The 26,468-nt window shown below is 45.1% G+C and overlaps 1 protein-coding gene across 4 annotated transcripts in view; it reads right to left on the bottom strand.

Moving 5' to 3' along the window:
• SLC4A5 (solute carrier family 4 member 5) overlaps nucleotides 1–26,468 on the bottom strand; it is a 122,101-nt gene that overhangs the window by 75,419 nt on the left and 20,214 nt on the right. For 3 of the 4 annotated variants that reach the window (XM_067704639.1, XM_067704641.1, XM_067704640.1), the window contains exons 2-4: nucleotides 24,327–24,407; nucleotides 19,117–19,287; nucleotides 5,129–5,258 (exon numbers count right to left, since the gene is read on the bottom strand). In XM_067704639.1, coding sequence (XP_067560740.1) covers nucleotides 5,129–5,258; nucleotides 19,117–19,287; nucleotides 24,327–24,405 — 380 coding nt within the window. In that variant the 5' untranslated portion in view covers nucleotides 24,406–24,407. Of the gene's footprint in view, nucleotides 1–5,128; nucleotides 5,259–9,833; nucleotides 9,939–19,116; nucleotides 19,288–24,326; nucleotides 24,408–26,468 lie in introns of those variants that run through there. The other variant, XM_067704643.1, reaches the window with a different exon arrangement.

Raw genomic sequence — 26,468 nt, 5'->3', positions numbered from 1 at the left:
AAAACAAAGCAAAATACCCAACACAACAAAACCTTACTATTCCTCTTGTGTTTCCTAAATTGATACCACAAGTTACCCACTTGCTCAAGCCGGAAACCTGGGCATCTCCTTCTTGACTATCCTTCTCTCCCACATGCCATCTGTCATTAAGTCCTGTTAAGATATGTCTCAAATCCAGTAAAAAGACCAGTGGTTGCCAAAAATTAGGAAGGAAAGAGTGATGAATAGGCAGAGCACAGGCAATTTTTAGGGCAGTGAAACTATTCCATGTGATACTGTAATGGTGGATGCATGTCATTATACACTTATCTAAAAATGTATAATAACATGTATTATAGTACATACATATTATAGTACATATAGAACGTACAATACCAAGTATGAACCCTATGGACTTTGGGTGATAATGATGTCAATGTAGGTTCATCAATAGTGACAAATGTACCACTCTGGTGGAGGATGTTGATAATGGGGGAGGCTGTGCATGTATAGGGCCAGGGGGCACATGGGAACTCCGTACATTTTGCTCAGTTTTGCTGTGAATCTAAAACTGCTCTAAATAATAAAGTATATTTAAAAGGAAATACAGATACACAATACATTATATATATATAATTATACACTCAAAAATATGTCTCAAATCCACACCTTCTCTATATTCCCACTGTCAACATCTTGTTTCAGAGTCTCATCACCTCTCACCTGGACCAGCCTCCTAACTGGCCCAGTCTTACCTTCTTTTATACATTCTTCACATTGAAGCCTGAGTGATCTCTCTCAAACAGACAATCCTCTCTCCTGCCTCAAACCCCTCAGTGGTCCTCCAAATCTCTCAGCATCAAGTTCAAACTCCACAACATGGTCTGCGTAGGACCTGCATCATTGGCCACTCCCTCTCTAGTCCAGCTACAGGGAACTTCTGCCGCTTCCTCTGTGTCTGTTTCCCCTGTTCCAGGGGCCTCTTCCCCATTCCGTACCCTCTCTTGGCTAACTTTGACCCATCCTTCAGGTGTCTATGTGAACAACTCTTCTTCCTGCACATCTGCCTTGATTCCTCCTGTCTGGGTTAAGTGCCCCTACACTGTGCTTTCTTAGAACCTCATCATCAAGTATCTAGTTATTTACCTCTGTGCCCCATTAGACTGAGAGACTGAGCGAGCAGGGATGGCATCTGCCATGTTTTTTGTATCTCTAAGTCACCTGGCTCAGGGCTTACAGACAGTAAACATTTGGTAAATAGTAGTTGAATGAATGGGTGAGGTTTGTTGAAGTCTATACTAAGAGCTCTCAGCTCCCCGCTCTGCTTTCTACATAGAGAGGGCAGCTGGGGCGCTGTAAGAGTGATCCCAGGTGAGTGGTGAGACCAGAGGGCTGGGGCATCTTCTGCTCCAGACTAAGAGGTAAAATGATGGTAGGAGAACATGCTTCAAGGTAGTAAGCAGGAACAGTTTCAGAGTTGAGACAAAGTTCAGGCTTCTTCTTCCATTATGTACAGAGTGAGAAAGCATCCCTGCCTATGTGTGGAGGGGCTTTTGAACATGTACTGATCTGGTCTGACCCAACTAAAATGACCTACTTCTCCTGCCCCTCTTTCTGCCCTTTCCTGGTCACGGCGGGAATCTTTCCAGAGCATATGTGTCTTATAAGAACATTCCGGCAAGTTCACGCTTTTGGTCTGCTCTGAGTTGAGATCAGAGGCAGCTTGGATTTGGGGTTTGCTTTCAGAATTCATGGAAGTCTCAAAGCTGTATTTTTGAGTAACCCCAAAAGCCCCTCCACACTTGGTTGGCTTCCAGCCCATATCATTCTCCTTCCCTTCATCCCCTGCAGCCAGGCAGATTCAAGCTTGAGAGACAATGGAATTATGGGTAAATTGTTTACTCACAGTGAGGGGGTCCACCCCGCCCCACCCAACCCAAGCTTCCCTTCAGGCAAGGTCAGTATCAGCAAACAGCTAGCTGCACTCCCCTCCCGGGAACGCAAAAGAGACAAATTTAATAAAAATCTATCTTATTGACAGCCTGACCTACCAGCATGGATCACATTAGAAATGATGCCCACACACACAGTCCCCATCACGCACAAAGGGCCAGGCTCAGTGGAGCTCCAAAAACCACTTAAGTCTGTCCAGTGGTGATTCTTTCCCCAAGGGCCCAAAACATCCCCCAAACTAATAACCCCCAGAAAAGCACTGCCAGGGAAAATTCCTTGCGGATTTGAGATTTTCACTCTGTTAATCTCCTAACTCAATAAAGCAAACACTCCCATAACAAATTAAATACTTTTATTAAAAGGTCCCCTCCCCCAATCTCTTTGATGTGGGTACAAACCTGCAACCCTCTCAGGGCCTGAGTGTCCACATGAGGGGTTGTTCCCGCCTCCTATCATTTTCTCCTGTTATTCCAAGAAGGCCCAGAACCCACTAGGATTTGCTGATTCTTGTATTCTGGAAACTTTCGAGACCTCTGGCTTCCCTGAGTAGATGGCACAGCCTGTCAGCTGAGGGAAATTCTTCCCATTTTTTGGTGGGGTGACAGGCCCCTAACAGGCCCGGCCCGGAGCACCTCTACTGATGCAGTTTGCCAGGAGGAGCCCCCAGCACAGCTGTCCAGGCCGAGGTGGACTTGCTCACCGATAACCAAACCCTGTCTCTGACTTCTGCAGAGGCCTACTGCTCAGACCTCCAACAGTGAGCTGCAAACCAGCTGGGGGGAGCTGGAGAGAAGATTAAAGGAGGCTGGGGTGGAGAAAGGAGCTCGAGATAAGGAGGCCTGAGCGGCTCTCCCCCCACTGCTTCCTGCCCCAAAGCTGGCCCTCAAGATGCTCCTTTCTCCATCAACCTGGAATTGGGTTCAGCTGTTTAACTTCTTCCAGCCTCCACTTTCCTCTTGCTATGGGTTTGAGGTCAACTTGGGTTACACTGGGGCCCTTCCCAGGGCTCCTTAAATGCTGTCCTTGGAAAGCCTGACTTGTGGGGAAACAACCTGGTTTGCAGATGGTAACCCCAGGCCCCTTTAAATTTTAAAGGAGCCTTCTTCCAGAAACATCATTATCTACAGTTTATCGCTTTCATTGCAGGGTCTATAGTGAGCAAGGCTCTATGGATCAACACTCAGAGAGAAACTGGGTATTTCGTCTATGGCAACAATCATGTCTCTGACAGCCCTGGGGCCTTCTCAGCAAGGGCTCTGTGGGTGCGTACGATAGGCCCTCATGGAAAGTCTGGTCCTGGCAACTATTACCAGGGATTCTGAATGCACACCTTACCCAGGGTAGGGAGAAGTCACCCTCTTCCTACTGGGCCTTGGAGAAGGCCTTTCTCAACTTTCCTTCTCTCTATATGCCCACCCTGGACAAGAAAGTCATTTGCCCAGGGAGGTACAAGCCCCTCAGAGGCATTAAGCCACAGTAGCACAGACTGGGCCCTGGTCATTTGAAATGTCCTCCCCTCTCTTATCAGCCCTGGATGGATGTCCTGGGCTCTGTGGCTGTCGCCGTTTATCTCTCACACCGGTTGCATTCCCTCCAGAATTATATCCTCCCATGGAAATCAAAACAGAGTCCCTGGAAGTTGAAGGAAGGGGAGAGAAGTGGCTGAGAAATTGGAGAAAACATGACGAAGTTCATAAGCACTCAAGTTGGAGAGTCAGATAGCCCTGGGCTAGCAGCCAGACTCAGCTGCCTGCAGGCTCTGGCCCTTGTATCTATTTGACCCTCTAAACCTCACTATCCTCACCTATAAAACGAGGGTTGTTTGGCACGTAGTAAGGGCTCATTGAATGGGCTGATAAGAAGAGGCTCCACAGCTTCCAGACAGGGACTGGGCCCAGCCATGAGGCTAGGAATTCATTCCTTCTGAGGCCTGCAGGAATTTGCTAGTCACTCAATGGCCTTTTTTCTTTTTTTCTTTTTCCAGGAGAGATTGGAGGGGGAAGCTTGGGAATGTTAAATCCGCACCTCGTTCTACAGAAGAGCTACTGAGGTGAGTGAGGTTGGTAGGTGAGAAAGGGGCCCAGGCTGTGACTGGGGCAGCTGCCAGGCCCTGGGTGTCATGGTGGCCCCCAGGCAAAGCCACCTTGGGCACAGCTTGGCAGTTCGTTCAGGCATTCTCAACGGGGGCAATATCAGCCCCAAGGGGGCAAGCATTGGTTCTTAGGAGAGCAAAAAAGTTTAAGATATTACAATGGTTTGTGGCACTCCAAAGCTCAAACCTACCTGACAACATTTAATTTCTTAGCATTTCATTCCTCTCATTAGAAATAAATTTAATTCTAGTTTAACAAAGTTAATTTAAATTTAAAATTTTGGTGGGGGGGACATTAATATAAAAAAAGGTTGAGAAACATTGGTACGCTCTGCTTGCAGACTCTCAACTTCTGCCCCAGGGTCCCTCCTCCTCTCACCAGCCCCTCCTGCTGCCCCTGCTGTATTCTGCCTTCTCCTTGAGGCCTTGGCAGCATTGAGGCCGCTGATCAGTCCAGCTCAATTTAGAGGCTGCTCTGCCCCAGGCACTGGGTGTGGCCAGCGCTACTCCTTACCCTGATTCTCCCTTGGCTCCTGAGACTTCACCGTGTGGTTCTCCTCCAGCCTTTCGGCTCTTCTCTTCCTTCTACTGCCCCTATATACACAGCTCTCTCTGCTTCCCACGTGTGCCTCCAGGGCTACGCCCTGCTTGTCCTGCCCCAGACTCTGCCAAATCCCTTTGCTTCAGTGCTCACTGGAGCTCCCCAAGTAGGTGTTTCCTGGCACGCATTCTTCTTCCTCCAGGAAGCCCTCCTGTCTGCCCCAGCCTGCTCGGTGCTTTCCCTTCTACAACATTTAGTTTGGACCACTTGACATGAAAGGATATATGCCCCTGTGTTACTCTCTCATGGTTTCATGGGTGTCTGTTCTACTTTCCCACCAGGATTTTCATTTCTCTGAGGATGAGACAAAGCCATAAGTTTCTGTTTTCTCCTTAGCATCCAACCCAGTTCTGCCACCAAGAAAGGCAAGTAGGTGGGTCTTTGGGGGCCAGGAAGCGCCCTAGTAGAACTCAAGGTATGAGATGCCACTGGTCAGCTCCGCCTGGGCCCGGGCAGACTGCAGTGGAAAGGCCCCTCTACCTGTCTCCGGGGTTCTGCCTCACCTGGCCGACTCCTTCCACTCCATCTGGTCTCCGTCGTGCTGCAGAGTGTCCATCTCTGTGAAGAGGGTGGGGTTGGGAGCCTCATCTTCCTCCCCCAGGATGTCCTGGAGCTGCTCAGCAGCTGGAGACCCTGCAAAAGGAGGGCAGCAGGTTCTGCTGAGTGCCCCGCGGGAGGTAGAGGCCAGCCAAAATGCAGCAGGACCCAAGGGCAAGGGCAAAGTATTCCCCGACCCACGGCTTCCCTGGTGGCGCAGTGGTTGGGAGTCCGCCTGCCGATGCAGGGGACACGGGTTCGTGCCCCGGTCCGGGAAGATCCCACATGCCACGGAGCGGCTGGGCCCGTGAGCCATGGCCGCTGAGCCTGCGCTCCGCAACGGGAGAGGCCACAGCAGTGAGAAGCCCGCATACCACAAAAAAAAAAAAAAAAGTATTTCCTAATTCAGTAAAACGAAGTCCACCCTCTGGGCAAAGCTAGACTCAAGTTTCTGTGGATTGGATGTAGGTGGGATATTCTTCAAGATAAAAGACATGAAAGGATTTAGTCTGTATTCAGACTCCTGGGTCTTGTAGCTGACACTGAAGAAAGACGGAAAATGGCCAAAGCCAGGGCAGCAGCAAGGACAGGGAACAGAACAAATAAGTGAGGGGAGAAAAACTCTGTCCCAACTTGAGCATAACATGCCCAGAGGGACCCCTTTTCCACTGGACTCCACACACTCAACTCCCAGCATTGGCCTTGAAGGGGCAATCAGACATGTGAAAGGATGTGCTTGTACCAGTGTGGCACGTGGGCCCACTTTCTTCATGAGCAACCTAACAGTCTATCCCTGAGCTCCCAGTCTGCTTTCCAACTGCCCAGGGGATGTCGCCTTCTGGGTGTCTCTCAGGCACCTCAAGTCAGCATTCTGACACGGAACACATACTCTTCCCCAAACATGCTTCTCCTGCCTTCCCTCCTTGCCTCCCTCCCTCCCCGCCTCCCTTTCTTCCTCCCTCCCTCCTCCCTCCCTCCCTCTCTTCCTTCTTTCTCTCACTCAATATTTAATGAATGCCTACTATGTGCCAGGCATTGGTCTAGGTGTAGGGAAACAAAGCTGTGAAGGAGGCCCATATATTCTTGATCTCTTGAGCCTCTCCAGTGGCAGATACAGACAATAAACAAGTAAACAAATCCACAAAATTCAGTTCAGTGATAAGTAGTAATAAGTGTTCTGAAAAAAAAAAAAAGACCACGGAGCTATATTAGATAGCATAGTCAAGAAAGGCCTCTCTGAGGAGGGCGTATTTGAATTGGAACTTGAAAAATGAGAATGAACCACTTCTGCATATCTGGAAGAAGAGTGCTGCAGGCGTGCCAAAGACCTGAGGTGGGGTGTGCTGGTTAGTGTGTCTAGGGCATGGTGGGCCGGAGAGAGAGAGGTATCACACAACATTGAATGCCTTGGTTAGAGGCATAACTGTCCACCCAACCGCACAGGCTAGACACGCTGGCATCATCCTCACCTCACCTCTTTCTCTCACCTCCACTCCCACATTAAAAGTTTTCGAGAATACTCTCCTTCCTCACCAATCCCATTGCCCCTGCCCTGGTTCAGTCTCTCACTGACTGTCTTTACGCTTCATCAAGTCTTCCTCTTCCTCCAAGCCTCTCTATCCCCTCAGTTTATCATCCCTTTGGCTTTCACTTATTTCTCCATGGACTCCCAATGGTCAATAATTTCAACTACCCTTCTCATCACAGTCTCCAGTCTCTTACTCCTTGACTTCCCAATAAAACCAGGCAGCTGATGCCCAAACAAGAATTCACTGGCCCAATCTCCACCTCTTCACATGTGTCCTGGGGTGCAGGGAGAGGCAGTGTGGTATGGTGGTACGGTGGATGCAAGGCACACGCTAGGCTTTCAATCCATCTAGATGTGGGTATGAATCTCAGAGTTGCTACTTACTCATGAGAGAATTCAGTCTGAGTGAACAGGGTTATTGTCCCAATAAATCAGGTAAGGAGAATAACATGTGACACAGGGCCTGGAATATAACAGGTGCCAATCCCCCTTGCCACCAAGCTTAGCACTCAGGCTCATGAGTCTCTCTGGTGAAAACCACCCAGCTGTACAAATGGGGGGCTTCCACTGTTAACAGGTCTCAGAAGTACAGCCACTTCCACTCATCCTTGCATGCCCTTTCCCATGTTCCTCCACGCCACCACTAACTTTTGCTCCTCTCTGCAAGCCTCTTGATCTATCTCTTATCCCACATCACCAAGAAAATAAGACCTCCAGGCATGAAATCCATCAACTTCCTCCTTTCCAGTGCTTCTGTGTCCTAACCACTGCTGCAGTCTATCTCTGAACAAGAGTTCTTCCTCTAGCCTATCTCTGGCCCCGTCTATTCCCTTCTACTGGATCCTTATTTCGTCAACGAGTCTTTCCTTACCTGGGTCTTCAACTTCTCTCCCTCCACCCTCTTTCTCTCAACCCATAAACAGCTCTTCCTACCATGAAACACCTTCCCCTGATCCTGCCTGCCTTCTAAGCTCTGCTGCTCTCTTTTTCCCTTCTCTCTCCTCAACTTATTGAAGGGGAGGTCTACACTCGCTGCCTCTATTTCCTCCTTACCTAATCATTTCCCAACCTGCTGCAACTGATTCATCCCCACCACACTAAGGACATTGACTAAGGCAGAGATTTTAAACTGGAAGCTCAAAGATGTGTTTAATTCAGCCCTCATAGAGTATAAAAGTTTTTGAAATTGTTGCTAATATAAAGAATTATGAGATTGCATATAAAAATCTAGATTTCTGACTTTTCTTGAAAATTCGGATACTCTGATGACAGTGCCCATGTTCCTACCTGACAACAATTAGAGCTCAGTAATGGATAAGAATATGCATTTTAGTTTTCCACAGTCCCCACTACTCCCTATTATTACCTGCTAATCTCATTTATACTAAGCATCCAAGTTTACAACCCTGCTCTCAGATCTCTCTTGTTCTATTCTCAAATCAATAAGTCAATAAAATCAATCAAACCTACAACACTGTGAAGCTATGGTCTGGCTTATGTCTCTGGGACATGAGTGGTGCTGACTGCTCCCTCTGAACTGAAATGCTCTTGGTTCTTATAAGATAGCACTTTCTTGATATTTTTTCCTATCTCTTTGAGGACTCCTTCTCAGGACTCCTGCTCCCTCTGAACTGAAATGCTCTTGGTTCTTATAAGATAGCACTTTCTTGATATTTTTTCCTATCTCTTTGAGGACTCCTTCCCTGGCCCTTCTTGCACGTCTCACTTAAATCTTGATCTTCCCCAGGATTCCTCCTTGGCCTTCTTGTCTCCTCTCTTTCTACACCCCTACTGGACCACCTCATGTTCTTTTTGGTGTCACCCTATAGCCGAGGTTACCCGCGTCTCTAGGTCCTGACTTACTGAGCATTTCCGACTGCCAGCTGGACTGCTCCATCTGGTAGTTCTCCAGCCTTCTCGAGTCAATCTCAACATATTCAAAGCAGCCCTGCCTCCCGTCTTCCAACACCCCAACCTTGCCCTCCTCTGTTTTGATTAATAGTGCTCCTGGCTACCCAGCTACTCTTCTCCAGAGGAGAAGTCTTGGGCTCACTCCTGAAGCCTCCTTCTCTCTCATCATCCATGTCCAATCAGACACTAACGTCTTCCACTCACTTCCTGACTATTTTTTAGCTCTCTCCCTTTTTCCCACCATTGCCACCACCTTTGTTCAGGTTCTCATTATCTCCTATTCCTATCATCGCAAGAGCCACCTACTGCTCCCACTGCCTCTGCTTACCCCACCCATCTCATTCCCTATGTAGCACCAGAGTTTGCTTTAAGACATTGCAAACGTTCACATGGCAAACTCCTGGGAGTCATGGTGCTCTTTGAGCAGCACCATAAAATATTGTGCATATGAGTTAGAAATAATTTTACTAGCAGAAAATACTACCAATTTATCTCAATGGACTGCATTTATTTAAATGGATTTTTATTTCCGAATTTTTCTACTACTTTAAACTTAGTCCTTTTTATTGATTATTGACACTTGCTAGCAGACGTCAAAGATTTAAGGAAATTTTATAGAAGAAAATTTAACAATTGAACACATAACCTTATTTTTTCCTTAAACTGGGAGAAGACTATGACTGCCTGATTCTGAGAGGGCACACCAATTCTCCATGAGATCAGCGTTCAAGAACTACTCTTTTAAAATGTAGATTTGGTCACGTTACTCTCCAGGTGAAAAACATTCAATAGCTCTCTATTACCTAAAGCCTAGGGTCTATGACATGGCTCAAAACATCTCTCATGATCTGGCCCTAACCTGCCCTGGTAGGTTGTCATGTTCCTCCTCCAGACAACCCAGACTCCAGCCACCCTGGACCCTGGATACTCTGGACCGAAGTTACCCTGGATCCCAGCCACCCTGGACACCAGCCATCCTTAAGCCCAGACACTGTGGACCCCAGCCACTCTTGACCCTACATGCCCTGGACCCCAGCCACATCAGACCACACACAGTTCTCTGAAGAGGAGAGCACATCACTCCTTGGACCTTTTGTGCCTACCATTCCCTAAATCTGCAATCCCTTTCCGCCTTCAAGGCCAAATAAGAAGGCAAATAAATGGAACAGTCATGAAATGATGAGACCCGACAGAGAGGGCGATGCCTGAACCAGCCCTGTCTGGGGCATTACCTGCTCCCTGGAGTAGCTGAGCGCTGGGGTCTCCGGCTGTGGACACTGCCTCTGGCCCCAGCCTGTTTCTGCTGCTGCCACCCTGGCTGCTGCCTTCACACGTCCTCTTCCCCACCAGCAGAGCACAACAAACTCACTTTTGTTTCCAGTTAAGCACCAGGGGAGGTGTGGGGAGAGGAGAAGAGGGAGAGGGAAAGAGAGGGAGAGGGGGAGGGGGTGGGGGAGAGAGAAAAGGAATGTATGAAAGACTGAGGAATTGGAGAGAGGGTTGTATGTGAGAAGATGTAGTAAGCATGAGAGGAAAAAATATTGAGAGTGAATTAAAGATATTGTGAGTATAAGAGAATTTTGTGTGTGTGTGTGTGTGAGAGAGAGAGAGAGAGAGAGAGAGAGAAAGGCAGTGGGGAGAGTGAGAGAGAGTTCTCAGGTTCTCAGGTGCGGTGGAGACAGAAGGGCTCTGTGGCGGGGGCAGAACCTCCCGCAGGCAGCCGGGTCTCCACAGCAGCAGGGGGTGGCAGCTGCAGGCTCTGAGAGGACTGGCAGAACTGCCCCTTTCCCCCTCCCCCATGGGCCCTTCCTGCCAAGCCTGGGGGCCCAAGGGGAGCCCAGGCACCTCTCCTCAGGCCCCTTTATAGAGGCAAAGGTAGGATTTTCCTTGAGACTCCCCAGGGCCTCCTAAAGTGCCTTGGTTGCAGGTGTCCTGGCCCTTGGATTCTCTCAGCTGCACAGCCCCAGGGTGGAGGTGGAGTTGTAGGGGGAGAGGGGCTGGGGGGCCTCATGTTCACAGCAACCACCCTTGGTCAGTAATATTCCATGCAGCTGGTTTCTCTCCTTCCCCAACCTTAAACCCAAACTCCTGGTCCTTTCCCTCTTAGTCTGCTTCTAAGACAAAATGCCAACTATCACTCAGTGGGTATTTTCTGAGAGCCCATGGACAGTGGGAACTGGTCACTTCAGGGTGTGTGGTGAACCCTCCTGGGGAATTATTTTGCTCTGCTAAGAAATTCCTAATCTCCTGGGTTTGGTTCAACAAGTGCTTACTGAATACTTACAATGTGCCAAGGTTGATTAGAGGTCATGAGTGGCTGCAGCTCCAAGGAGCTCTGAACCCTGAATTCACTAAGTCTCAGAGCTGGGAGAGAGCTTAGCGATGGATGAGAGGATGAGAAATCGGAGACCTAGTTTACAGCACAGAAGTCCCCACCAGGCCCCAGGTTAGGACAGCAGTCTGCTGACGCCCTCACCCTGCACTGCCCTGCGCTCCCTTACCATGTCTTCATGCCTGCGGCTCAAGGATCAAGTGTGCCCACTTTAAAGCTGAGAACATAGCAGCAGAGGGTCAGGGCTGTGTTTTTAGGTGCGGGGCCCCAAGCAAATGCCCCCACCAAGGACTTCCTGCTTTGGTGGGCTCCTTAGCAGGGCAGGGCAGTGAGCAGATGGGCCCCTCTAAAGGTCCCAGGCTCTACAGTTCGTACCGCACTGAGGCTGAAGTCGGCCCATTTCTTCCTGAGCGCCACGGGGCAGACCCTGCACGCTACACCGAGTCAGGGGCCGTGGGTGACTTCAAAATCCCAGAGGAACACCCAGAGAGAGATCACCAAGGACGCCAGAAGATTCTCTTTACTCGTGTGGTGCTTTAAGAGCCCAGATCTAGGTTCAACTCCCGACTCTGGTAATTACTAGCAGTGGGATTTTGGCAAGGCATTAAGCAATCTTAGCCTTAGTTTCTCCATCTATAAAGTGGGAATAATCACACCTGCTTTACTGGATTGTGGTGGCCGTTAAATGAGATGATATATGTGACATGGTTGGCACAGTGCTTGGCATAGTTACCCAGTAAATATCGCTATGATTGATGTTGTCAACAGGTCTGACACTTTCCTCCCTAATAACGGCCCTTTTAAACATTCCAAGGGCTCAATCCTTTTCAGCTTCTAAATACCTGTTCTACCCCTCCCACTCCACCCGGAGGCCACTCCCTTCCCTCGGGCCCACAGAAGCCTAGCTCTATGAGCTGGGTTCCTGCATCAGGGTATCAGCGCATCTCTAATGCACTGCGGGCCCTTGATGCAAGTTAATCTGCAAATGAGAAAGGCCACAGATAATAGCCCCTTGATAGCTCACAACAAGAATCACATAGCGATGGCCCAACTGGAGGTATGGACTCAACCAGCAGTTTCTGGGAGAAACCTAACCTCTGCAGGAGCAAGCTTCAGGAAACACACGAAAAGAAGCAAACAGAATCGTGCTTTTACTGGGGGCAGGGAGGGGGGCACCTGTCCAGTCATTAGTTGAGCAAAGCACAACATCACCGTGTGGACTGCAACCTGCAAGTCTTCAACTCCTAGAAGAGCTAGGAGGCACTTAGCACCACCAGGAAGTCAGCGTGAGGACTTGGACCCAGGGTCCTCAGCTCTGAGTCTTTTCAGAGGTGCTCTCTCTCAGCTCACAGCATGGACACTCTAAACATTTGCTAGGTGAATTTCACTGCTTAACTCATGAGTATAGCAGCTGGGACTAGCCTCAGCAGCAACAAGGAAATGGAGCTGGGTAGGGAGCCAAGCTCAAGGCCCCCGAGTACTGCGGAGTGGGAGAGACAGAAACTGAGGGCTCCAAAGTCATGCTTGCAGTCATCTGAGGTGGTCTTCAAGAGGGGACTGGAAGACTCCAAGTCATAGTTTCACGGTCAGTAAGGTTTTTTTTCTAGACAGCAGTCCATAAACTCAAAATATGATCTCTGGGAAGGAAGAGGAGAGAATCTGCAGACGTGCAGTGTTTATGGGAATCCATCCTGTCGTCAGTAGCTTTGGGGTTGTCTGCCAGCCCATACAGTCCCCCACCCAAAGGATGACTCTCGGGTAGCCGTGTTTGTGGAATGCTTGACCTGTGCCCCTTCGCCATGGTTAATTGGACAAGGAGCAGTTAATCAGACACCTGACTCAAGCCTGGAAATTCTGAATTCGGTTTCTGAGATAGCTGGGCATTTCCTGACGGTTTCTGAGAGAAGGCGCATGTAAAATGGAAGCTGACGGCACAGAGAGGCAGAAAAGGCTACAGAGAGAGAGGAATAAAGCAGACTTACAGGAGAAGCAGGGGGAAGGCCATGAGTCCCAGAGAGGGTGCTCATCCTCCTGCTGAGCCTGGTTGCTTGTTCTTTTGGGACTGTGAGAAATTCCTTTGCTCTTACAGCATAAACTAACTCTCTCTCCCCCCACCCCCTCACTCCCTCCTTGTTCAAGACAGCTCAAGTAGGTTTCTGATACTTGTGATCAAATTACCATATTAATCATGCGTCTCCATTATATGAAATTCTAGGATAGGGAGGTTTTCTTCTGTATACCTTCTCAAAAACTGCAAGTGGAAGGCTTCCCTGGTGGCTCTGTGGTTGAGAATTTGCCTGCCAAAGCAGGGGACACGGGTTCAAGCCCTGGTCTGGGAGGATCCCACATGCCGCGAAGCAACTAGGCCCGTGAGCCACAACTACTGAGCCTGCGCGTCTGGAGTATGTGCTCCGCAACAAGAGAGGCCGCGATAGTGAGAGGCCCACGTACCGCGATGAAGAGCGTCCCCCGCTCTCTGCAACTGGAGAAAGCCCTTGCACAGAAACGAAGACCCAACACAGCCAAAAATAAATAAATAAATAAATAAATTTAAAAAAACCCTGCAAGTGTAAATGTTATAAAAGAATGTTAAATCTAACTAAAGGGCTAGACTTAGAGGTGATGGTCTTTGTGTTTAGTTCAACACACTGTGTGTCTTTAGCTGTGCAAAAATGGGTGTTGAGCTAAGGTGGGCAGAGGGAAATTGATGTGACTGAAAGGGAGGGGAGTGAGTGTATGTGTTGGGAGGGAGAGGAGAAGCTGGGGGGTGGCTGAAAACTGAGAAGCAGGAGATGTGACGGAACTGGCGAGGGGGAGTGGGGGTGAGGTGGGAGTTGCCAATATGGTAGGAAGCTGAAACTGCAGAGAAAAGTGGCCAATAGGAAATTTCCTGTGACCAGGGGATTTTAAAGAAAGGGGATATCTAGTATCTTACTTTAAAAATTGTGTATCTCTGCAAGGTAAAACTGCTCCATGGTTCTGAACTTCAAGAAAGTCTGCTGCTCACTTGTATGTGGTATGTGACCAATCTGGGGGAGACCAAAGGAGGACTGAATCCCATGCCTGAGCTGGAGCTGGAGGTGAGGGCAGAGAACAGGTACAGGAGGTGAGACACAGTGAGACTGTGAGCCCAGCAGGCAGGACTTGGAGCTACAGTGATACTGAGACTGGAAGTCGCTGGAAATTCACAGAAATTTAGGCAGAGGTAAGGACACTAACTCTCAAGGAATAAGGTAAATCCAGGTAACATATATGGGTTATAATAACTTTGTATTTATTAGAACTTTCATTGGTTCACTTGCAAACTGAGCTTTCAACCCTAATTTCCCCTTAGGTCTTAAGGTCACTAACTCAGGATTCCCTTCCAATAGGGGTTTTTGTTTGTTTGTGCTTTTGTTTGTTTGAATGCTATGTTGATAATTCCAGGAAATCCAGGTTTTAAGATGTCAAGGGCAAGAAGAGAGAGAAGAGCAAATACAGGCTTCCTTCAGGAATTTTGAATTTGCCTTCCTGTCTGCCCAACCTCCCCCCACTACACACACACCGAAGTGGGGCATGCCTAAAAGGCCTAGGACTATACTCTTTCCCCTTTCGTCCCTCCTGTTCCCCTTTGTCTCTGCTCCTCTCTTTACCACTCCTTCTCAGAAACAAGTTGGTAAAGTAGACAGAGGAAACCACCTCATTTTAACGCTTCGAACTCTAAAAGAAATCCAATTGTCTTTGCTCCTATGTTGCAAACACAGCCTGTCTCAGGAGCTCCTTAGTGGAGCAGATGATTTAGAGGTAAATTTGTCTTCTGTCCCAACGCTTGCTCCTTCCTCATCAGAAATGGGAAAGAGGGACTTCCCTGGTGGCACAGTGGTTAAGAATCCACCTGCCAATGCAGGGGACACGGGTTTGAGCCCTGGTCCGGGAAGATCCCACATGCCGCGGAGCAACTAAGCCCGTGCGCCACAACTACTGAAGCCCGCGTGCCTAGAGCCTGTGCTCCGCAACAAGAGAAGCCACTGCAATGAGAAGTCCGCACACTGCAACGAAGAGTAGCCCCCGCTCGCTGCAACTAGAGAAAGACAGTGTGCAGCAGCGAAAACCCAATGCAGCCATAAACAAACAAACAAACAAATAAATAAATAAAAAGAAATGGGAAAGAAAGACCCCATGAAATCTAAAGCCTTTGGAACCATATGAGGCTCAAACACCTGGCCAAAAAATAGCCTTCGTCTCCCTTACTGCTCATCTTGTGGTGGTTTTGATCTTTTAGTGACCCTAGAGTTGTTCAATACTTGGCAAGTAGAAGAAGACCTTAATACTTTTTCACACGCCTCCCACCAGAAGGATCTCATAAGCTTCTCAGTACCAGTGACGGCAGCCAAACCAGATGTCCACTCGTAAAGGAGTGCTTTTATTTTTTATTTATTTATTTTTATTTATTTATTATTTTTGGTTGTGTTGGGTCTTCGTTGCTGCACACAGGCTTTCTCTAGTTGCGGCGAGTGGGGGCTACTCTTCATTGCAGTACGCAGGCTTCTCATTGTGGTGGCTTCTCTTGTTGCAGAGCACAGGCTCTAGGCACTCAGGCTTCAGTAGATGTGGTGCGTGGGCTCAGTAGTTGTGGCTTGTGGGCTCTAGAGCGCAGGCTCAGTAGTTGTGGTGCACGGGCTTAGTTGCTCTGCGGCATGTGGGATCTTCCCGGACCAGGGCTCAAACCTGTGTCCCCTGCATTGGCAGGCAGAGTCTTAACCACTGCGCCACCAGGGCAGCCCAAGGAGTGCTTTTAAATTGGGTTAACATAGATCAGTTGAAGTAACATATGTCAAGTGCCTGTCATGCACTGTGCACCATGCGAAATACTTCATGTCTGTTTATATTTCATCTAGGAGCTCACAACTTAGTGTGACCAACATCCCAGTTTGCTTCGGACTGACCGGTTTTAGCACTGACAGTCCCATGTCCCATGTCCTGGGAAAGCCCTCCATCCCAGTTAAACTGAAACAGTTGGTCACCCTACAACAATCTTTCACTCTGCAGACGAAGGCGCTGAGACCCTAGTGCCTACACACCAGGTTGAACTTGGCCGGTCTTGTTCCTCTTAGATCTTGGCTCCGGTTCTTAACACCAGCCAAGAGATGCCAAAGGGCAGCCATATTTCTACAGCTGCTTTTTACCCTCTTGCTTGTAAGAGCTCTCAAGAGGTTCTCAGAGCCAGAAAATGCATTCTTTCCAGGGAAGGAAGCATGGTACTTGCTGATTCTCACCACAGCTTGATGGTTCTATTCCCTGCCTATGCTCTGCTGGAGTCAAAATTGATTGGCTGCTAAGTACTGACTTCCTAAATTATATCCATATTGGAAGAAGGGGTGGTAATCCAACTGCTATGGCGTATCATATCATGGTGTAACTACTACCTACCTATCCCCGTCATCATAAGGCAATTTGGCTGCTTAAAAGGATACAATTCTCAGCCCATATCCAACATGGTGACTGACCAGTGATAACTTACAAAGGATAGTAGTGTAGTGGAAGGGACACACACAGGTTTTAGAGTCTACAGACCTTGTGTTCAAATTCTAGTTTCACTGATTACCGCTGTATCACACTACATCTCTTCAAACCTTGATTTCCCAATCTGAAGATGAGGGTAATAATATCTCCTTTTTATTAACAGTATACATTTAGTTAACAAAATTACAATGAAATACCATTTCATGGTACAAATTCTTGTCATTGTTTTGTGAGGCAGAAACTAAAGGAGTCACCTGTCAATCCTTCATCTGCACAGCCTGCTTTACTCTCAGGCCTAGCTATGTCTAGCCACCTGCCTGGCCAGCACCCACGCCCTCCGTTCTGCATGATTCCCCTCTTCTGTAGAGGTTGGTCCCACTTGGACTTTGTGGCCAGCTAGACCACCTGCCTGGGCTGTCTGAATGGATTCATAGAATAGACAGGACACTCAGAGAGGGAAAACACATGTGGTCAGTTGTCCTACAGCAAAGAAAAGTGGCAGATTCAGGCAATTATCTAGATGATGCAGTAAAATTACTTGGGCACTGTTTTGTTTTCCCTTCCTCGTGTCATTGTTACTGACCCTGGGATGTGGTGGAGCAGGGTTTATATTTGCATCATACACACAATGCCCTGTTTGGTTTGAAAGAAGTGAAGGACTGAGGGGTGAACCTCTACCACCCCTAAGAGAATGGCCGGAACAAGCTCAGCCCCCATGGGCTACAGAAAACTTGCGGTGGCTGTTGACTTTGCTAGCAGGCTTTGTGGCCCCCTTAAGTCAGCATGTCTGGAACTGTGGTCTGGAAAGTATTCTTAGGGGTAGGTGGGATCTATTAGAATTTTTTAATTTCATGTTTCCATTTTGATGATAATCTTAAAAAGATTTCTTTCATTAGATATAAGGGCAAAACTTTTCTGTTGTTATAATTCAAAAATGTAAGATACTTTTACAGAATAAAACCTTAATTAAGATATTATTTCTCAAACTGGGATTTTTATGGTCCCCTGGGGCTCTACAAATGTACAAATGCATTTTCATGGGTCCACAACCACTTTTCCCTTTAAAAGGGGTTCTTACTTTACCCCAGCTTGAAAGACATGGCCTGAAATTTCCTGTCCTCCTAGGCCCTCCCATTCTCTCCCCTGTTCCACAGCCATGCCATGTGACATGCATGGGAGTAACAGGCTGTGAAGAGAATGAACTGAATGTGCAAACGTACCAAAGTATTCTCCATTCCCTCCCCTTTGGTTTCCAGTGAAAACCAGTGTCCCATTAACCAGAAACCACCAAAACAACATAAAATCCACCGTTCATGACCACTTCTGTGATGCACCATGTTGCATCAGCAAATACCATTTGTTAGACCTCCTCCAAACCCTTCGATAAGAGAGCACCAGCTCTAACCCACTTTCCTCTTCCCTGACTCAGGAAGGATCCAGCAGACTCAACTTTGAAAGGGTGACTTCACCTCTGAATGTGGTGGGGTGACAGGAGAATGCCCCAGAGAGTGAGTGGGAGCATCCAGATCCAACATGGGGAGCAGGCCTTCCCTCCAGGCTAGCCCTCCTTTGGGTCTCTGATATGTCTACCCCGAACATGCATGTGTGCATAAGCCTGTGTGTGCATGTTTGTGTGTATGTGTGCACATGCATATTTTAATCAAAGCTTATCTCTTAAACTAGACACCTCCAAAGGACTCCCCATTAACCCTTCTCCCACAGAGGCACATTTACTTTGGAAAAGTCACAGGCTTTGGTAGACTTGGTGCCAATGACAGCAGTTGTTCAGGGCAGTGCAGGGTTGGGGGTGACTCAGATGGCCTTCGCAAGCGTGTATGTCAGGTCTCCTACAGGAATGTTAAGAGGTTGTTACTGCCTCTGACATTCTTTTGAAGGTTTAGATGGTAAAATAACTCATTTTGCCTTGCTCAAGACAGTGGAACTATATAGTAGAAACCAATTAGGTACCATTTATTATGCAGATTTGGGATATGCTGCAGGTGAAATCATGTCCCTAGAAACAGCGAAGGCTCAAAAGGATAAAATGTCACAGTTGTGCTCTAATCTTTTCACTCCTCCTAAGATTGATACTTTTCTTTCCACAGGAAAGAACAAAAGACTGATGTTTAACCAGCCCAGAACTGATTTCCTCAACAGCAGAGGAAGGCCTCAGGGGCTCTGCTGTCCTGGGAGAAAGCCTCCAGGACTCTGCAAGCTGAGGAGGAGGGTGCCCAGACAATTCCAGACCATTCCTTCAAGCTCAGGTGAAGAGCGAGGGTCGGGGGAATGCAATAAGGAATTCAGTTTACTGAGCACAACACCTCACGCCAGACACTCATGTTTGTTATTGGCTCTTCGGGCAACGGCTGTGTGGCCCCTAGGAATTTGGAAACAGGAAATAATTCTGAGAATTAAACTGTGAAATCAAGGCAGAATGGATCAGAGCAGAGGTCTCAAAGTCACCAGAGAGGGACAGGGGCTCAGCCTGACTAAAGGTGTCCCTGAGCAGAGAGGCTGGTCTGCCATGGCAGCAGAGCAGAGGGGACTGAGAGGCCTGAGCAACATGGGGCGTTCCTCACATTCTCCAGAGAACCCCCCTGCCCTGCCCTGCCCTGCCCCGCCCTGCCCCATCTGGACCACCCAGCAGACGGCTCCCCAGAATGGTCCCCTCAAGAACTCACGTGTCCTGATGACATGATCCACAGTGCTGCAGGCACTGGCCAGCCCCTGCTGCGGCTTCTCTGGCCGCAAGCCCCAGTGGACCTTTTGCAGGCCTGAAAGATGTCCCTTCGGGTCTCTTTTTCTGTGAGGGTAACTGGGGACTGAAAGCCCAATGTGGATGGAACGGCAGTCTATGGGCACAGAATAAAAGAGAGGGTAGGTAGAGTTACTGAAAATTGGCATTTCTCCTTAATATTTTCCAGTTACAAAGAGCTGAGGCCACTGAAGAAGATCAGAAGGCAAAGCATTCCTGGACGGGGCCACTGGGCTTGATAGAATTCCAGTTCTGAACCAACTCCCCAGTTGCTGGAAGGGAGACCCTTGGCCCTATAGTTAGAATTCTGTCAGAATGAGCAGAACTCCCATCTCCCCATTCTTGCTAGTCCAGAGCAGCAATAAACACATATGGTTCATGACACATGGTCCAGGAGAGAGCCCCTCGGTGGGTCACATATTTAGTTCAAAATGCCAAGCCCCGGCTTCAATTGTTATGGGAAAGCCATATGCATTTCCATCAAGGGCCATTTTTACTAACAACCAAGGACTATGTGAACTACTACTCATCAGAGAGGTGAGTTATTAAGGATTTCTCAAAGCTGGTTTTGTAAACTAGAATTTTCAAGAACTAGAGCTACCAAGAACCCTAATTCAGCATTCCACTAAGAAGCCTGGCTGCTATGTAAATCCCCCACTAACTCTGTACACATAGAGGCAGCTAGAATTCCCTCAGACCTCAGAAAGGACGTTCTGCCACCAGTTTCTCATCCGTATTGTCTTGAGTTGGTCAACAATTTTAAAAATAATTAATAGTCTTTTTAGCACAATTTTAGATGTACAGAATAATTGAGCAGATAATACATGAAGTTCCATGTACCCTACCATATGCCACCTCAAGTTTCTCCTATTATTTTTTTAACTTGGGTTGTGATTGACATATAATATTGTATTAATTTAAGGTGTACAACATAATGATTTGATATACGTATATCTGCAAAATGGTTACCACAATAAGTTCAGTTAACATCCATCACCACACATAGTTACAAATTTTTTTCTTGTGATGAGAACTTTCAAGATTTAGTCTCTTAGCAACTTTCAAGCATACAATACACTATTGTTAACTACAGTCACCGTACAGTACATCACATCCCCATGACTAATTTATCTTATAACTGAAAGTTTGTGCCTTTTGACCACCTTCACCCAATTCCTCACATCCCACCCCCAGCCTCTGGTAACCACCAACCTATTCCCTGTTTCCATGAGTTTGGATTTTTAGATTCCATGTATAAGTGAGATCATACAGTATTTGTCTCTCTGTCTAAGACACTTAGCATAATGTCTTCAAGGTCCATTCATGTTGCAAACGACAAGATTTCTTTCTTTTTTATGGCTGAATAATATTCATATGTATTTCACGTTTTCTTTAACCATTCAACTGCTGATGGACACTTAGGTTGTTTCCATGTCTTGACTATTATAAATAATGCTGCAATGAACATGAGAGTACAGATATATTTTCAAGATAATGATTTCATTTTTGGGGGGTATATACCCAAAAGTGGAATTGCTGGATCAAACAGTAGTTCTGTTACTAATTTTTGAGGAATCTCCATACTGTTTTCCACAGTGTCTGCACCAATTTGCATTCCCACCAACAGTGCACAATGGTTTCCTTTTCTCCACATCCTTGCCAACATTTGTTATCCCTTGTCTTAGATGACAGCCATTCTAACAGTTGTGAGGTGATATCTCATTGTGGTTTTAATTTGAATTTCCCTGATGATTTAATGATGTTGAGCACATATTCAAGTACCTGTTAGCCATTTGTATGTTTTCTTTGGGAAAATTTCTATTCAGTTTCTCTTCCATTTTTAAATTGTATTTATGTTTTGTTTTTCTATTGAATTGTATGAATTCTTTATATATTTTGGGTATTAACCTCTTATCGGATATGTGATTTGCAAATATTTTCTCCCATTCTGTAGGTTACCTTTTCATTTTGTTGATAATTTCCTTTGCTGTGCAGAAGCTTTTTAGCTTGATGTAGTTTAACTTCGTTTTTTATTTTGTTGCCTTTGCTTTTGATGTCAAATTAAAAAAAATAATTGCCAAGACTGATGTCAAGGAGCTTACCCCTTATGTTTTCTTCTAAGAGTTTCATGGTTTCAGGTCCTAAGTTCAAGTCTTCAATCCATTTTGAGTTGATTTTTCTGTATGGTGTAAGATAGGGGTCCAGTTTCATTCTTTTGCATGTGGCTGTCAAGTTTTCCCAATATCATTTATTGAAGACACTATCCTTTCCCCATTGTATATTTTGTCTCCTTTGTTATAAATTAATTGACTATATATGTGTGGATTTATTTCTGGGCTCTCTATTCTGTTCCATTGATCTATATGTCTGTTTTTATGCCAATACCATACTGTTTTGAATACAGTAGTTTGTAATATAGTTTGAAATCAGGAAGTGTGATCTTCAAGCTGTGTTCTTCTTTCTCAAGATTGCTTTGGTTATTCAGGGTTCTTTGTGGCTTCATATGAATTTCTGGATTGTTTTTTATATTTCTGTGAAAAAAACATCATTGAAATTTTGATTGAGATTCCATTGAGTCTGTAGATTGTTTTGGCTAATATGGACATCTTAAGAGTATTAATTCTTCCAGTCCATGAACATGGAATATCTTTCCATGCATTTGTGTTGTCTTCAATTTCTTCCATCAGTGTCTTACAGTTTTCAGTGCACAGATCTTTTATCTCCTCGGTTAAATTTTTTTCTAGGTATTTTATTCTTCTTGATACAATTGTAAATGGAATTGTTCTCTTAATTTCTCTTTCTGAAAGTTCATTGTTAGTGTATAGAAATGCAACTGATTTTTGTATATTGATTTTTATCCTGAAATTTTAATTTAAAATAATTTCTTAAATTCTAACCATTTTTTGGTGGAATTTTTATCATTTTCTATTTATAATATCATGCCATCTGCAAATAGAGACAGTTTTACTTTTCCCTTTCCAATTTAAAAATTTCTTCTTCTTGCCTTTTATTTCTTTTTCTTGCCTAATTGCTCTGGCTAGGACTTCCAGTACTATTTTGAATAAAAGTGGCAAGAGTGGGCACCTTTGTTCTGTTCCTGATCTTAGAGAAGAGATTTCAGCTTTTCATCATTGAATATGATGTTAGCTATGGGCTTGTCATATATGGCCTTTATTATATTGAGGAACATTCCCTCTATAGCCAGTTTGTTGAGTGTTTTTTTTTTTTAATCATGAATGGATGTTGAATTTTGTCAAATGCTTTTCCTGCATCTATTGAGATGATCATATAATTTTTATTCTTCATTTCATTAATGTGGTGTATCACATTGACTGATTTGTGGTAAAAATTTTCCCTAGGGCTGGTCAACAGCTATTGAACATTATGACTATTTCTGAAGCCCAAGAATAGCAGCTAAAATTTGAAAGTCTGTGGCAGAGTGGGAAATTGGACTTTGTGTTCTTACATCAAGATCTACACTAACTTTGTGAGGGGTTTTTTTGGGGGGGGAGTTGTTTTGTTTTTGTTTGTTTGTTTGTTATTTTCCCTTGGAGGAGAGGGCTGCCTGTTGGCTCAAACTCCTGAAGCTGACATACTAGATGCCTGGGCATCACTGACTGCACATATCACACTGAAACCACATGAAGCTGAACCTTGAAGAAGCATGTCTAGGCCTTTTAGAGACATGTTGAATGCCCACTCTGGTGAGCAGATTCTGTGTTAGTCTACGCTGGCTGGTGCATTACTAGGCACTAGAGAGTAAGGTTACATGGATATCAGTGTCCAAATCTCTTTAGAACCCCAGCTCACCCCCACCTTATCCTACTGCTTGCTCTTCTGGACCCTCAATCTCTCGTGGGTGTAATGAGAAATTTGAGGTAGATACCTTTATGAAGCGCAGCCTCACTTCCTAGTGAACCAGTATCAGAATGGCTGGTGCATCTCCTTCTTTCTCTCTCCTACACTGAGCCTGAGCAAACTGTAATCTGAGGTAAGCCATGGTCACAAATATTTAGAGATAAGTAGTTCTACTCTAAAGGTTTAGCATATTTGGTTCTTTCAATGATGAGTTCCTATTCTCCACCCTTGAGGCCAGGAATGGAAATGAGAGGCAGCAGATGTATCAGAAAGGCCTCTACCAAGAGTTAGCTGCCCTGGGTGCTCCCTGGCTTGTTCTTCACCTGCTGTATGGCCATGCACATCTGCCTCTTTGGGACTCAGTGTTCTCACTGATAGTGCAGGAATAAAATTTCTTTCTCTACTGGCTAGGCATGGTTCTTGAGAAGATAGAATGGAATGGTGAATGGGAACATGATTTTCAGAATTGTGAGGGGTTATACAAACAAAGAGCACCCTTTTTTAAAAAAAAAATCAGGGGATGGTTGTCAGGGAAATATTTTCTTTCTGCCATGGATCTAACTTGTCTCATTTTCTCCACTATAACCGTCAGAGTGTGGCTGTTTAGCTGGTAAACTGTAGGGAATCACTAGCCCACCCCCAGCTTGTTTCTTTGCTCTGCAGGACCTCTCTTCTCACTGTGAACATCTTGTAGTTTGGCTCAGGACAGTGCCAGCTCCTCACTGCATTCTTCTTCATAAACAGCCCCAGAGTGACTCTACACGTTCCTCAGCTCAGGAAGCATCCAGCTGGACAGGAAGATTACTGTCTCCCTCCAAAAGGGCTGGGGTAGTGTCTCTTCATAAACTCTGTGGCTGCTTTTCTGTAGAATGTAGGATACTTAGGGTCTCTGAGTGAGCAATTCTGGAGCAACAAAAATATCCCCACTCAATATCCTCTTTCACTGGTTTTACCTGAGCTGCCATTTTTAGAATCTATAAAAAGTTGATATTTGGCATTTAGTATGATTTGTAGAGCTTGTAAAATAAGTGAGTTTAATTTTGTGTTGGAGAAGCTATGCCGTAATCCTAGTACCAGTTACCTGCCTCCAACCTGACCACGTGGTCCCTTTAAGACATGGTTAAGGCTGGTCCCACCTGATCTAGGGGAGACACTGTGGGTGGGTCAGGGAAAGGGACCAACTCTCTAGTTTTCCCAGCTGGAAGGGCTGTTATAAGGATATCCAAGGAATTCCCAGACCCTCCAAGAATTTGCATCAAGTTCTCAAGGTGAACTTACCTTCCTGATCCTGACATCGCCTCCTGTAGTTAGGGGGGTCCAGCTTCCCTACCCCAGCCTTTTCCTCCTCCATCTTCATAACTATAAAGTAAAAGATGAACACAGCCTCAAAATGTATATGACACAAAAAGGTAAAATTTCAAGGAGAAATGGTCAAATTCATACTCATAGCAGAAGACCTTAGTGCAGATGAAAAAAATTAAGACAAAAGAACATATAAACAAGTTGAGGAAGCTCAAATATATATATGTTGGGGAGATATATATATATATAAGAGAACACATTTCTTTTTCAAGTACAAATGGAACATTTACAAAGAGAGCACATATACTAGGTCTCAGGAAAGCCTTAGTAAATTTTAAAGAATCTGTATCATACTTCTACAGTAAAAAAACTAAAAACAAAAAAACCCAAAACTATACAGATTATCTGTGGGTTCTGCATCCATGAATTCCACCAACCATGAATGAAAAATATTTTTTAAAAATATTCCAGAAAGTTCCAAAAAGAAAAACTTGAATCTGCTACACACCAGCAACCATTTACATAACATTACATTGTATTTACAACTTTTTACATTGTATTTACATTGTTAGGTATTATAAGTAATCTAGAGATGATTTAAAGCATACAGGAAGAGGTACATTGGTTTATACACAAATACTATGCCACTTCATATAAGGGACTTAAGCATCACAGATTTTGGTATGGAGTGGGCAGTCCTGGAACAAATCACCCACAGATACAAAGGAATGACTGTATATATAAATAAATATATAAATACATATTTATATATATGTGTATAATAAATATATTATATATACATATACTTGGAAATATATATATATATACATATATCATTAGAAAAACAATTTCTAATGATGGGCTTAACAGGAAATCACAATGGAACTTATTACATATTTAGACTTGAATTACAACTTGAAACTTGTGGGTTACAATATACTTTGAGAAAAAAGGGAGAAAGGAAAGAAAGAGGGAGGGAGAGAGGAAAGTAGAAGGAAAATAAATGTGATAAGCAGTTAACTAAAGAACCTAGAAAAAAATGAGAGAGAAAAGAAGGTAGAAGAACATAAATATAAAAGATGAAAGCAACAAATAATGAAATAGAAAACAACTGAGCATAGAGATGGTTAATAAATCTAAAGGCAATTATTTGAAAAGATTATTAAAATAGGCAAACCATGCAAGACTAATCAATAAGAAAAGAGAATATTCATATGTAAACAACATTTGGAATGAAAAAGGGATGTAACTAAAAATATAGTAGAGAATTTTAAAATTATAAGTGAATGCCATGAAAAACTTCACGCCAATATGTTTTAACTTAGATAATAATAACAGCTACTGTTGCAATGTGCCAGGCATTATTTTAAATGCTCTGCTCTGCATGTATGACTTACTTGAATCTTCACTATAAGTAACATTGTTGTTCCATTTTACAGATGAGGAAACTGAGGCACAGAAGGCATAATTGACTGCTCAAAGGGGGGAACAGCAATTCAAACCCAGACTGCCTGTTTCTGGAACTATAGCTCTTAGTCACAAGGCTAATAAACAGATAGTTGATTAGAAAAGTAATAGAAATGATCAAATAACTTAAAAAAATTAGAAACTCCAAATTAACCAATAACTGAAATGGTTATGGGAAAAGCATCACAACCAGTCATCTATTGATAATTATTGAAGGTGCTTTGTAGGGACAAAAGAATCATCATATTATTTTTTCTATTTTTATTAAGTTTGAAAATTTTCTGTAATGAAAAGAAAAATAAACACCAGAAGCATAGAGGGTTTTTTAAAAATGTTTTATCTGAACCTTCAAGTATATATAGTCTCTAACTTATACAAAATTGTTCTCAAAAGTAGAGAAAGGGGAGTTGGAGGTAGTCGTTTCACCTGAACACCAGGATAGAGGATGGGGCCGAAAACAGGAGAGTTGGTTGAAAATCTTCATAAGGACTAAGTTAAACCCTCAGATCTCGCTCCTAGGTTCAGTCTCCTAGAATGGCTCCCCTATCCCAGAAGATGGAAGAGTTAACTCAGATGGCCCTTGGATAGTTGAGAGCAAGAAGATGTCATTTCACTGGGGGAAAAAAGGATTTAATTAAAAATAGTGAGCCA

Source organism: Pseudorca crassidens, chromosome 14 (assembly GCF_039906515.1).
Source record: "Pseudorca crassidens isolate mPseCra1 chromosome 14, mPseCra1.hap1, whole genome shotgun sequence".
Lineage (NCBI taxonomy): Eukaryota > Metazoa > Chordata > Mammalia > Artiodactyla > Delphinidae > Pseudorca > Pseudorca crassidens.
This window is presented reverse-complemented; position numbering and strand designations above follow the sequence as displayed.